This window comes from Girardinichthys multiradiatus, chromosome 12 (assembly GCF_021462225.1).
Source record: "Girardinichthys multiradiatus isolate DD_20200921_A chromosome 12, DD_fGirMul_XY1, whole genome shotgun sequence".
NCBI classification, from domain to species: domain Eukaryota; kingdom Metazoa; phylum Chordata; class Actinopteri; order Cyprinodontiformes; family Goodeidae; genus Girardinichthys; species Girardinichthys multiradiatus.
In genome coordinates, this window is record NC_061805.1 from 1,468,541 (window position 1) to 1,482,690 (window position 14,150).

The following is a 14,150-nucleotide window of genomic DNA, read 5'->3' on the forward strand; positions in this document are numbered from 1 at the left end:
AGAGACACCTCTAACAGAACCAGGTTTAGGATGGAGGGTGGGTTGTTTGGAACATCTACTGTCCTGGCTGAGGTTCCCTGCTATATTTTCTAGTAGCTAAGGCTTTTGTTCTTTGAACCTTCATGTTCATCCAACATGACCTAGAAATCAAACACCTTTGGTCTTTCATGCATTACAGAAGAGGACAGGCGATGTGACAAAGCCAATGAAGCCCGTCCAGGCTGGTGGAAAAAGGAAGGACTCTGAGGTAGGAGCTAAAGGAGTATGGACACTATTGCAAGAAGAACTTGGACCCACTCCGACTAAAGCACCTGCTGCGAGTGTTAACTAAAGTGATGAAGGACACAAGAAAACAGATCAAGCATTCAGACTGATGCATATAAAGAACCACAATGTAAATCCTTATGTGCACCATTTCAGATAACAACGTTGCATTCTATTAAATGTGATGAGAATTATTTCTTGATTTGATGCAGCATGTTCATGGATGGCTTTATCATCTTTGGCCCGCTTTTAATTTGGAACGGAAGCCTGTTTGTCCCGATAAGCGCTGCAGCAGTCGGAGCTGCGCGCAGTGCGGACAGGACGCGTCATGGCACCGCTCGGACTGAAAGCAATTGCTGGAGAAAGTAAGAACAGTTTTTTGTCTTTATTTTTAGGAATACATTTAAGTCATGAGACAAATAATAACCGCGTTTTGTTAGAACAAAGCTCTGATGCTTCTGTGAGGTGTGTGGGGCGCACAGCCACATAGTCCAGAAGTGTTCGGATTATTGTCGATGAAGCGTCATCTTGAAACATTTCTGTGCTGGCTGAGCTGTCGTTGTCTCTGGCATCTTTGGGCCGGTTTTATCGGACTGCAGCGTACACGGAGCCCTTATTCTGGTGTTTGTTCGGAGAATAAACGCATTGAGACCTTGGTCGGTGTAAATCCTGCCGCTCTAATCTTTGTGGGATTAACTGCTGTGACGGCTTTCTCAGAGGAAGAGGAGGACAGGTCTGATTCTGTCAATCCCAAAAACAGATTAAAAAAGGCGTTCGGTCTCATTTTACTCAAATCCATTTTACTCTGTTTTAAAATTAAATACCAAAGATGTGTTAGTGTTCATTTACTTTTAGATTCAATCTTGAGACGCTGAAAATGTGTTAGAGTTTTAGGATGTTGGAAAAATGATCTGATATAGCAGCACGTTAACATCCTATATGAACCCCAAACTTTAAATTGAAATACAAATTGATTTCATTATCTCCTAAGTAGGATGCAACAAAATGAGACAGCATTTCTTTGGAATCTACAACCTACTCTCAAAAATTTATTTTGATTAATAGATATTGGAGAACACACAACAACAACAAAAGAAAAAAAAAAACAACAACAAACATTAAAAAATATAGAACCAGTGCAATAATGTAAAGTGTGTAATAGTGTGTAATCCTTGCAGCAGTTCAGCAGCTTTCCAGCCTGTGGCAGAAAACTGAGTAGCAGCCGAACAGCTCTGGTTTTGCATGATGGCAGCGGTGGGCCAAGGGTTGAAATACTCCCAACAACCAGCTCGGCTCTCTTCACCATCTTCTGCAGAGCTATCTGGTCTGCCAGACTGCAGCTGGAGTAACATGCTGAGATGTAGTACACTCTGCACCACAGCTCTGTAGAATGCTGTGAGGATGCATGATCTCTGTGGTGTTCTTTGACCAGGTGAAGTCATCAGAGATCTACACTCTGAGAGTAGCATTGCTTCCATATATTTTTATTCAAGTAGAAGTAAAAATTTGTCAACCAAAACATTACTAATGTAAGAGTATACATGTTTGTGGTAAAAAGGCTACTCAAATACTGAGTAACTGTTAAATCATAACATCTGATTTATTTTGAGTAAATTATTTAACCAGACGGATAAAATGATGTACAAATTCTAGGAATTACAAAAATAAAATAAATAGTACAAATAAATTGCATCATTACAAAATAACTAATTCAGGCAGAAGAAACACACATTCTCAAATCCCACTTTTCCACAAGATTAAGCTTTTGAAAGCAGTACTTAAATTAGCTAATTTATCTATGTTGAACAGTATATCGCACTTCCATTGGCAACATATACTTTTTACTGTATACACACTCGGCCTCCAAATGTGAGAGAGGCTCAGCAGACAGAACATAACAGAGCAATAAAGCTTGTGTACGAACAAGGAGTCTCACTTTACCATAAGCTGTATGTGTGTGGATGTGTCTGGTGGATCTTTGGTTAAAACATGTTTGTTTTTCTTTTAGTCATTAAAAGTGACGTAAATTACTTGCATCAAGGCTCACCTCTGCTGTGAGCCTTAATGCAATCCATTGTCTGCAATCTTTAAATGTATTAAAGGATAACTAGCTTTTTCTTGGTTGAGTATTTGTTGGTTGAACTTGACTGCTACAGAAATGATGGTTGAACATCCAAATCAAGAAATATAAAAGCTTCATGTGTTTATGGATATGTGATGCTAAAGGTTTTGTTCAGGAGGTGTCTGGCCTCTCTTTATGGACTTTTTGCAAAACCATAAAAGATGATCTAGATCTGTTGAGAAATCGAACAACCACTTAGGAAGTCAAGTCCCATTTTTTCTTTTTGGAAAACAATTGGATGAAAACCCTGCACATCATGTTATGTGATAGAACAACATCAAAGAGCATTCTTTCACTCTTTGACTATACTGAAAAAAAACACTTCCATAATTGTGCAACATACAATACAGTAATGTGTGGTTCACTATCAGATGACTGTGGTGTCAGGACTGTGTTTATCAGTGTGTGTGTGTGTGTGAGCTAGAATAATACTGTTTACATGTGAGGTCACATCCGCTGACACAGAAAGAGAACAGAAATAGCGGCAGGGAGCGGTAAGAGGATTGGGAGCAGATTAGTGGAATGATTGCAGTGGGTCTTCATTCTCCGTCTGACAGATTGAACAGACGCTGAAACACAGTGATGGAAACTGATGCATTGACTAAAGTTGTCTCCCGCTGGTGAAAGCCTTTCAGCATCAGTCTCACCGCTGGATGTGAGGGGAATTGTTTAGCAAAGTAAAAGACTGCCACAGTTCGAACTGTTAATTCAGTTTCTGCTCTGGAGGTTCTGCTGTGAAACAATTTAAAGATGTGGCCATAGTGTACATTATTAGCATAAAATAGCCCATCCTCTCATAAAACCACATGGTCACAAGCAAACGAGTTTGAATCGTTAACACAGAGATGAAGCAAATTGGCTATCTACTGTAACAAACATGACATACAGTGCCTGGCAAAAATATGTATTGTCTTAAAATGATCTGAAATAATGTGTAGACTGAAATGTGTTTGATAGCTGAAATATTAACATACCTTGGTTGCAGCTCCTGAGAGCATAATAATGTAAAATAATGAAAAATAAGGTCCCTCATGTTGGAGGGTCCTGGGAAAATCAAATCAAATCTTTAGAGCCTACACAAATAGTTTCTCTTTAAAAACAAGACCACCACCAGAGGTTGTTAGAAGTCTGCTGATCCAGACTAAAGCAGAACTATCGCTTCAGTTCTTCAGGTTAGACTTAGAACTAGCAGCTCCAGATGGCCTTTTGATGTGGTAGTGGGGGTCAAGCCAGTCCACTGCTTGTCCAGTTAAACTGGCTTCCCATCCATTAATGAGTCCAGATAAGAAATTCTGATCTTGGCTTACAGAGCGTTACATGAACAGCAGCAGCTTACCTTATATGACTTTAACATCATTAAATTCCTACCAGGTCCCTGAGGTTCCTAAGGTTCCTGAGGTTTCTGAGGTACTGTGATCCGGGCCCATTAACTGTTCATTCCTACTAGTCCAAAGAATAAAGGAGGAGTAACGTTTTCATCCGTTACTGTGACCATAACTCTGAAACTCTGTACCCCTGAACATGAGATCTGTGAACTCTCGAGTTCTAAACTGATCTCCTCACACTTACTTTTATATCATTTTGTCTTCTTTTTTCACCTCTGTTTTCTTGCTTTATTGTTTTAAAAATGTTTACAATTAAATCTGAAATAGAAATAAACTTTACTTACCACTATGTAGATGTTACACTGCCTTCTGTCATCCATCCTGAGTCTGACGTCTTGACCCAACAGAACTAGTTGCGCTAGCAGGTGCTTACAGAATGGTTTGGAATCACTTTGAGAAGAATTTTCTCCACAGCTCGCATTCTTGTCCAAATTGTCAGCCTAAGACAGAAAAGCTGCAGCTGGAGGTAAAAAATACTTGACATGTATCCTGACCTTTACCTCATCCATCCATTACCCAGACAGCTGGAATGTCATTTCCATCCCACAGCCATTTTAGATGGTGATATTACTAAAACACTGATCATGTTTACTTTGTTCACTTTCATTTTATAGTAATTATAAGTGTATAAAGATGTTAAATCTTATTTTGACTTGGTTTATTTTGGGTTGGCTTTCTAATGTTAGTCAAAACAGGAATATTTAAAAACAGGTTTTTGAAGAAGTGTAGATTTTTCAAACCTTACTATGTGGTGTGTTTTTGTGGACTGATGTCTGGAGATGACATCATAAATGCCAACCACTAGAACATTTCCCCCTCATCTATCTCTGCATTTTGTTTTCATACAATTGCAAATATATCGGGGCTGCACGGTGGCACAGTTGGTAGCACTGTTGCCTTGCAGCAAGAAAGTCCTGGGTTCGATTCCCGACCAGGGGTCTTTCTGCATGGAGTTTGCATGTTCTCCCTGTGCATGCGTGGGTTCTCACCGGGTACTCCGGCATCCTCCCACAGTCCAAAGACATGCCTGTTAGGTTAATTGGTCACTCTAAATTGTCCTTAGGTGTATGAATGAGTGTGTGCATGGTTGTTTGTGTGTTGCCCTGCAATGGACTGGCGACATGTCCAGGGTGTACCCTGCCTCTCGCCCATAGACTGCTGGAGATAGGCACCAGCTCCCCCGCGACCCACTATGGAATAAGCGGTAGAAAATGACTGACTGACTGACAATTGCAAATATTTCAAATATATCTGGAGTATTGTAGCCTGGGCCTGAAAAGGAGAGAAGAGAGCTGTTCAATCTGTACTTTTAGAGGTGGATACTACATTAAACTGTTCATGATAATTTACTCAGCATCTGTTCTTTATTTACTAGAAACCAAATGAAATAATTATAAATTTATTGTATGAAAATATACAAAAAACGATAGAATAGAAATCCATAGTGCAAAACAAAAGAAAGAAATGTTTGAATTTGTTATATATTACATGGATTGATTGATTTTTAGTTGCATGTATTGATGATTAAATGTGGACATAACTAGGAAACTCTACATTTTGTATGCTTTGGTATTTATGCTGTTATTTCTTTGATTTTTGTAAATGCCGACCACTGAAAAAGGGAACAAAACCAAGCTGTAAGAGCGCATGGTAAATTTAGATATTAACAACGCAGGTTGAGTCTAAAACAGAAACCCTGAAATGTTTGTTGTTTCTATTATTATTATGTCTGCTGTAATACTATTTTATTACACTCCTCATCATGTAATTCTGGGGCCCAACATGTCTCTGGAACTTTAGGTCTTGTTTCTGTCCAACTTTATTTGATTATCAGTTTGCACCTAAATGAACATTACCACCAGAACTATGCCGTGCATGCAACTTTACAAAAACACAGTGTTTCAAAAGTGAAACATAAATGTAATGTTGTGATGCATTTATTAATAATCTTGTCCTGAGGCTCTGCAGTTGCCAGTGATGCATTCAGTGTAATTGATGGTAACTCAGTATTGGTAACTCCTGCTGCTGTTTTGACCTTTTGCCTATCAACTTTACAGAGATAATGAACAATGTGATTAAGAAGGCAAGAGAAAAAGGAATGTGGAAGGTATTAGTTCTGTTCCTCTTATCACATTTTCAATCAAATATTGTTCTTCAGTCTGACCTTAAGTGAAATGCTGACCTCCTCCATGCCATGTGCTATGCTGTAGGTCCTGGTGGTGGACAAGCTGACCATGAGAATGGTTTCCTCCTGCTGTAGGATGACAGACATCATGTCAGAGGGAATCACCAGTAAGTAAGATGATCTCTGTCTGATTCCCTCTAACTGTTAATTCAGCTGTTTTATTAATTTAGGCCTTTAATGATTTATTAGAACTGTCTTTTTTCAGTGTGGAATTATTATACAACAATCAACTTCAATGATTTTTAAGAACAAAAATTAAATGGAAGGGTTTAAAATGTATTGCTGCTTTTCTCCTATCCCTACAGGGTGGGCTTTTACTGCCCTTTTCTGACCTGACTATGATGATGAGTGTTTTATCCTAAGCCATGTGGCCTGGTTACATACTGTAGTCTCTTACTGTGTTAAAAAAACTATCGATTACAATTCCTTTCTTGGCAAGGAAAGGCTAAACAGATTACTTATAGGTTTGTTGCATCACTGTACATAGTAAAAAGTTGTTTGTAAATACAGAAATCATGTCAGTTAATATTAGTGATGTGTAATGAGTCTTGAGCATTAGTGCCTTTGCTCTTCAGTTGTAGAAGACATAACCAAGAGGCGGGAGCCTCTGCCCAGCATGGAGGCCATCTACTTAATCACACCATCAGATGAGGTAATAATGTAGGACCAGTCAATTTTTGAAGCTCTCATCTCTATGTTTTGGAAGGTTAGAAAATAACTGGCAACTTATTCTTTGTTTTCATTTGTTTCAGTCTGTTGAGGGTCTAATTGAGGACTTCAGAGACCCTCAGTCTCCGAGGTACCGAGCGGCCCATGTCTTCTTCACCGACAGTGAGTAAATTTAACCCAGTCAAAAAAGACTTGTTGCAATTTGAACATTCAGATCTTCTTCTTTAACATAATAATTTAATAAGCGAATTTATTCAGGTAAAGTTTTAGTTCAAAGCAACTGGTGGTACCTGCTAAAAGGAAACACTGATACCATGATACTGTTACTGGACTTTGTTTCCATTTCATCTGATATGGTAAATAAGTGGCTGAGAGTTTTTAGAAAAAACAATTTACAACAATTAAAATAACAAGAAATCTTGTATGTTTTGCGAAGGTTGTTTTCATTCTTTAATTCATGCTGTGAGAACTGGAAAAACAAAAATATTTAAAGGTCCATAATAAAGCTTCATTCTAGCCCATTAACTGGGGGAGTGAAACTAACACGAAAACTACAGTCAGGAAGGATATTGGCAAAAAAATTACTTGATCTCCATAGCAACATAAAGAAAAAATTAATTATTCAAATACAAACTCATATTCAGGGTTAACCCAAATAAATCATCTGATTGATATTTGATTTCATAGAGTACATTCTATGATTTATTTTGGTGGATTTCTTTCTCATAAGTTCCTGATCCTGCCTACATTTCATCCAGAGTCACAGAAGTATACAACTGTATACTCACAGTGGACTGTATACTGTATTTATGTGCATGTATTCTTATTCAATATATCTCGATCCAACTTCAACCTAGTTAAGTACAGTAGAATCAAATAAATTAGTAATTAAACCTTGTACAAGAAATGCTTCCTTTCTCACAGGATTTAGGTAGGAATAACAGATTGAAATGTGATACTTTGCAGCAATCCCAGACTCCTTGTTTGGACTGCTGACCAAATCTCGCGCCTCCAAAGCCATGAAGGCCTTGACTGAGATCCACATAGCCTTTCTACCCTACGAGTCTCAGGTAAGAGAAAGACTGAGATAAACTATGGCAGGTGAAAACTCAGCCACAGCATCATCAGTGATGGATGGTGTTATGAGAGTTGGAATTTTCATTACCAAAAAAGGGTTTTCCACAACTTATTTAAAACATTTCTGTAGGTGTGTTCAATATTTATTTCCTGTGTCATTCCAGTTTACTACTCATAACTTAATTAGTGGACACAGTTACTTTGATCGGCTGTGTGCGTGGATCACTTTGTGAATTTAAACAAATCGCACAATGAAAAACTGGTTCAGCTCAAAAGTAGCAGAAGAAGAGCAGACATATGGATTTTCTGATTAAATCTGCACCCAGAAAATAACCAGTTTGCCTCTGCGTGTTCGCAGTCCTTCGGTCTAATCCCTTTATCTTATTGGCTTAACAAAACATCCCTCATAGTATGCAGCCAATGAGAGCACTAATAAAACTTCATACAACAAAAGCTAGGCTGTTCTTATTGTGTGACGGAGTGAAAAACAGCAGGACAAATGTGTAACAGTTGAAAAAAATGTTATTATCAGTATTTTTTTATTTGGACCAAAACCATCATCAAATTAAATAAAAAAATATTTGTTTTATTAAATGATCTAAATACTAAATAGTTAGGGTCTGTGTCACACAGTTAATTCAGGTTCAGATCACTTTAAATAAAACATGCATTCTCTCTATTTTCTGTACTCATTCTGTACTCCCAACATGCATGTCTTTGGGCCGTTGGAGGAAGCCAAAGTCTCACACATGAATGGGTAGAACAAACAAACTCCACGCAAAAAGGCCCCAGCCAGGATTCAAACCCAGGACCATCCTGGTCCATATAGACTGAGGAATAAAAGAAAGTTGTTCCTGAGTAAGAAACCGGGGTATAAAGTAAAGACAAGGCAAAAAATCTTATTTAACTTTTTCTTTAACAAACTAAGAATTTCAACTCATAACTAGTTGCTAAAGTCTAGTGCCACCCTGTTAGGGGATCCTTTGGCTTTCTTTAGTACAGTTTTACTTCCCTATCTTTTGGATTTTGCTCATACATTCTTTAGTACATTTTACAACTCAGTCAGGTTCTTATTGTGCCAGTCCATATCTGGTGTTGCTTCTCAACACTGCAGTGTAAAATAGTCACATGACATTAGTGCGTACAGCTACTGTGACCTATGTGTTTATGTTCTCTGTTCAGGTCTTCTCACTGGATAAAGTGGATTCCTTTCAGGACTTCTACAGCCCCTTCAAGGCTGATGTGAAGAATAACATGTTGGAGCGTTGTGCTGAACAGATAGCCACCCTCTGTGCAACGCTCAAAGAGTATCCCGGAGTCCGATACAGAGGGTCAGACCAAAGCATTACAGCTTTCTTTCTTTGCTTCTTCTTGCATTGATATGATGGAAGTCACAAGTTCAGTTTTTAGAAAAGACAAAATCTTCACTCTTGTGAGGAAAGTAAAGCATCTGGAAAATACCATGACATCATTCTGTTGTTGGGTTTTGTTTGAACTGAAACAAATTAAATGAGATAAAATGTATGAGACAATCTGCAGACCATTCACACTTTGAGAGTTAGCCAAATAAATACAAAGACATAAAATAGCTGGCTGTGGTCAAATATGTTTGGACCACAGCAAGAAAGCATGAATATTGTATTTCCATTTATACTTTCTTCCTCTCTGTCCTTTAAGGTAGTTCGAACTTAACATGTTGTCATTCTAAAAATGGCTTCATTATTACCAAACTTATTTCGATTGATTGAATGAAGAAAGTAACAAACATTTTCATGTCTACCTGTCAGTGTTGACCTGATAAGTTTGTTCCTCGGTGTTGTTTAGACTTTGAGATTTCTGTCAGTGTGCACTTAACCATCCAATAAAGGCAGCTTGTTATCTGTATCCTCTGCTACTGTGACCTATCGTTCATGCTAACCCAGGCTGATGTGTGCGGTAAAGGCTTGTTGTTCTTAAGTTTAGATCTAAAGTATAATTTTTGTTAAAATGAAAAAAGAAGAGTGGCACATATGTTTCACATGCTCAGTATCTATAATTTTACCCCTTAAGACCTTAAAAGAGGTACCAAAACTCCTCAAAGGTTGGTCTTGTTGTTAGAAAAACCTTACAGATCATTATGACCCGAACAACTAGGAATGAAAAGTGAGTTCATATCACAACATTTACCAAAAATAAAGGTAAAGGTAGTTTTAGTGTCTCTTCTAGGCATTAGTAGCTAAAACCAAAGGAGAATTATCTTTAATTCAGTTTTTATTCAATTCGGTTTTGTTTATTTGGGGCCAATTTACAGCTCATGTCGTCACAAGGCACTTTACAAAGTAAGTTTAATCGAATCATACAGATTTCAAGTCGGGTACGTACATTCCAATTAATCCTAACTATCAAACTGTGCAGTCTGATTCAGTTTATCGTTCTAATTGGTTAAAAAGGTTTTCTATCTAAGGAAACCCAGCAATTTGCGACAAGTTGAATGAGCATGTAGCGACAGTGAAAAGTCGCTTGCATTGACTTTGCATCAATCCCTCATACTGATCATGTATGTAGCGACAGTGGAGAGGAAAACTACCCTAGAACCCTGTTGTTGAAAGGTACCCTGTCCTCTTCTTGTGAAAACACCTTTAGGGTTACAGCAACCTGGATGACAGAGAATCTACACCAACATTTTAGTTGAAGTTATTTCGGGTTCTGTGTTCTACCTTTTTACCTTTATCTAACAGTTGGTTAGAGTAGCTGACAACATTGATCCAAATAAAATCATTGAGCAAGGGGACCTATAAGGACATTCCCAACATCTCAGCTTATTGAATTTGTCACACAGGCATACTTAAAAACCATTTGATAAACAGATATATAATATAAACCCACATGTCTATGTTTCATGTCAGGGAGTACAAAGACTGTGAAGTTCTTGCCCAGATGCTTCAGGAGAAACTGGATGGATACAAGGCTGATGACCCCACCATGGGAGAGGTACGGTATGGAGATGTTGTGGAATTTTCTTATCAAAGTGGGTAGAAGTTGACTCATAACAAGAGAAAATCCGGACTTTGTCTTTATAAGTTTTATTCAAAGGCATTCAGCGTTTGAAGACCCTGACACTGAGGTTAGTCAGTGAAACAGAGCCCTGATCAACATTTACACACAGTATTTATACCAGAACATGACAGTGTTATCTCAACTTCAAAGAGTCTGTGTTTTATGACCCCAGACCCTTCTTGAGTTCAGAGGTGACAAAGTTATCTAGGAACCCATCTGTCCTTCCCGAGACATCCCCCTAAAGCATGAGTTTTAACCATTAAACTTCTGATAATGGCTTTACAGCTTCCTCCTCTAACACAGATGTTCTGAGGAGTGAGATAACATACACTTTGGGACACTTTATAAAAGAATTTCCATTACAACTCCTTTCTTCTGATTACAAGATAATCACAACTAAAGGAAAATTCTTAAAAACCAACACCCCTCTCAGCTAACAGATAATCCAGAGCCATTCTATTTGCAAACTCATCATTCTAATAGCTTGCTGCTCCTTGGTCAGAACAATAAAACCTTTCTTAGATAAAGCAGTAAGATTTTCTAACTCAACTGACAACTCATTAATCCTATGGGCGGCGTTAGCAGCACCATAACTAGGAATAATTGTACCCAAAATCCCTTTCCAAGGAAATAAGGTCTACTTTCCTCCTGAGCAACACAAATATCTGGATCTTTAATCGGATTTCTATTACCCTGAATTCTATAAAAAGTTCCTGTAGACGCACATGTTAAATTAGTCTCACTAGAAAATCTACTAACATTTCTGCTTTCCCTAACAGTATAATTCCTCACCCAAGGAAAAATGACCTCCACCAACCTGTTATCTGGAAAGAAAGTAGCTAGGGTATAAGCAGTATCAATAGGAACAGGTACTAAAAATGGTTGATCATTAATAACACGTGGAATCAAACAACAAACATAGCAACTGTCATTTCTAATCTTCCTCACAGTTTGATGCATCCGTTTCCACCAGACATTATCAGCATGATCATAGTAGTCAGAAAAGTGATGAATCTCTCTTCGAATCAGCTGATGAGTATTATTAGCATAATTCCTCAGATTAGCCACACATTATCTTTGCTGCACCTTTTCCAAATGAACACAAGAGTTATAAAAAGACTTGCAATACCAATCATTAGCATCAGAACAGACCATCTTCCATATAGCTGCATCGTGACCTTGAAGTGGAATGTCCTTTCTTCTGGTACTGAAAGCAAACAGTTTTTTCCAAAGAAATCAAATTATAAACAAACTTAAAAATCCTGCTGTCTCTCCTGAGTGGCTTAAAGCTGCCCTGTTACCAGTCTGGTACAGGTGGGCGGTCGTAGGAAGCTCCTCTAGAAATATATCTAGAAACAGGAACTCTAACCTGCTGGAAGTTAGGCTTCCATAGTCCAACTAAACAACAGTGGAAATGAACACATTCAAATTTGTAATAATACCATAATGATAAATATCAAGCAATAAACATAAAAGTTAGAAAAAAGCATCCGAAATTTCCTTCTCAGAGTCAGTTTCGCTGTCAAAGTGGGAGAAAAGAATTTGGCTGACCCTCACTGTCCAGGCAAAGGAGCCTAGTAGCCACCAAATATTAAGAAATTAAGGAGAATAAGCATCATGGCGCATGTTTGACTGTCTCTCTGTTGCAGACGTCGCCAGTCCATCATCCAGAGGAAGGTTATGTGCAAATGTGTAGAGGTCTTCCCTGTATGTTTCCTATGTGTCTCTCACTGTGGTGTGTGTGCAGTGAGGCAAATGACCTTATGATTTCTAACTTTCAGGCAATGCGATGGCCTTAAGTAGATTCTGAAATAACGTTGCACTGCCCAAGGGATTATTGTGCCCTTGTAAGAACAGTGTTCTTCAACCACCTCTTCAATCACTCGCCAGTGATCAGCTTACAGTTCTTTGTCTTGTGGTGGTCCGCTGTCCTCACACCTTTCAAGCCGTGGATGATCCAGTTGGAAGATGACTTGTCCTGGAAGCCAGATGAAGCTGGAGGAGCTTTCCTGCAGCTTTCCTGGGTGACTAGTAGGATCTGATATGGGCCATTCCAGCCCTGGACGTCCAGTGTTTTCTCCTAAATTCTCCGACCAGAATCCAGTCGCCAGGAATAAAGGACTGGAGGGTGGAAGTGGCTGTTTCTGGTAATGCAGCCTTCACCATCTGTGAAACTTGAGAAAACACAGTGGACAGGTTTTGACAGTAAAACAACATCCTATCAACAAAGATGTGGAAGAAAATGATCTTGGCAATATCCCCATGTCCAAATTAGGAGACCTGCCACACAGCACTTCAAAAGGACTGAGATTTGCCTGTGTCCTTTGTCTCAATCTCATATAAGTGAGAACAATAGGTAGAGCCTTCACAACACTTGGCTAATTTTCAATTCAAAGTCCCATTCTCAACCCTAAGTGCTTAACTACATGAACTTCATCAAAACATCCAACAAAATCAAAAGAATTAATCTTCTGACTTCACCTGATATACTAGCAATGACCATCAGCTAAATATTTTGAATATCAAAAATGTGACCTGATGTTTGAGGAAGGCCTGATTACAGGTCAATATTTCATAGTTTCAGAAAACCCACAAAGAATTTCAAAAATGGTCTAATCTGTAGAGATATAAAATTTCACAAAAAATCAACACCATAATTTCAGAGAGGTTTTCATAATGTGGTCTTAGGGAGCTATGCACCATTTATATAAACAAAGTACAACGTTTCTCTCACATTGTCACTAAGTCCTCACTGGAGGTATGAGCTACCCTTTTTCCCATGAGTGCTACAACTTTTGGAACCCCATGTTACTTTATTCTGACATTCCTCTCTTCTGGCGCAGGGTCCAACCCATGCGACAATTCAGCAAAAAGTTTGTACAAAAATGTTCTAGTAACCAAGATCACATTACATAGAACCAAAGAAATAAATTCTGACATAACCATGTGTCTCTATGAATGTAATGAAAGCAACATAAATAAAATCCAGATGTTTTTAACTGTAATTCAGTTCCATTAACAACTAAACACAAACTTTAGTCATTCAGTTCATCAATGTCTCACTTAGAAATTAGTCACATATCATCCTGATTTGTCTTGTATGAAGATGAGTTTTAGATTAATAGACATCTAATGTAATTCAGATGCATAAACCCTACAAATTAAACCTAATAAATAATTCCCACCAAGTATAAAGTCATGACTCAGATTCTTTATCAAAAAAATATTCCTTACTTTTGGCATATCTTGAACTGTCAGTTAGCTTAATGGCACCAGGGAAACTTTCAATCTAATAAATCACCAATGATTCTGTATGTAAAACTAATTCTTCAAACTAGTTTAAACTATTTCATTAACCTTTTAATAATAAAACACATAAATCTAAAAGTCATGCTACATCCTTAATCATTAT

At 38.1% G+C, this 14,150-nt stretch overlaps 1 protein-coding gene across 1 annotated transcript in view; it reads left to right on the forward strand.

The window, feature by feature from the left end:
- Positions 1–526: 526 nt before the first annotated feature.
- The window catches only part of stxbp1b (syntaxin binding protein 1b), a 31,595-nt gene continuing 17,971 nt past the window's right edge, over positions 527–14,150 (forward strand). The window contains exons 1-8 of the mRNA XM_047382354.1: positions 527–629; positions 5,829–5,878; positions 5,982–6,063; positions 6,532–6,608; positions 6,709–6,787; positions 7,592–7,695; positions 8,885–9,033; positions 10,588–10,672. Coding sequence (XP_047238310.1) covers positions 593–629; positions 5,829–5,878; positions 5,982–6,063; positions 6,532–6,608; positions 6,709–6,787; positions 7,592–7,695; positions 8,885–9,033; positions 10,588–10,672 — 663 coding nt within the window. The 5' untranslated portion in view covers positions 527–592. The remainder of the gene's footprint in view (positions 630–5,828; positions 5,879–5,981; positions 6,064–6,531; positions 6,609–6,708; positions 6,788–7,591; positions 7,696–8,884; positions 9,034–10,587; positions 10,673–14,150) is intronic.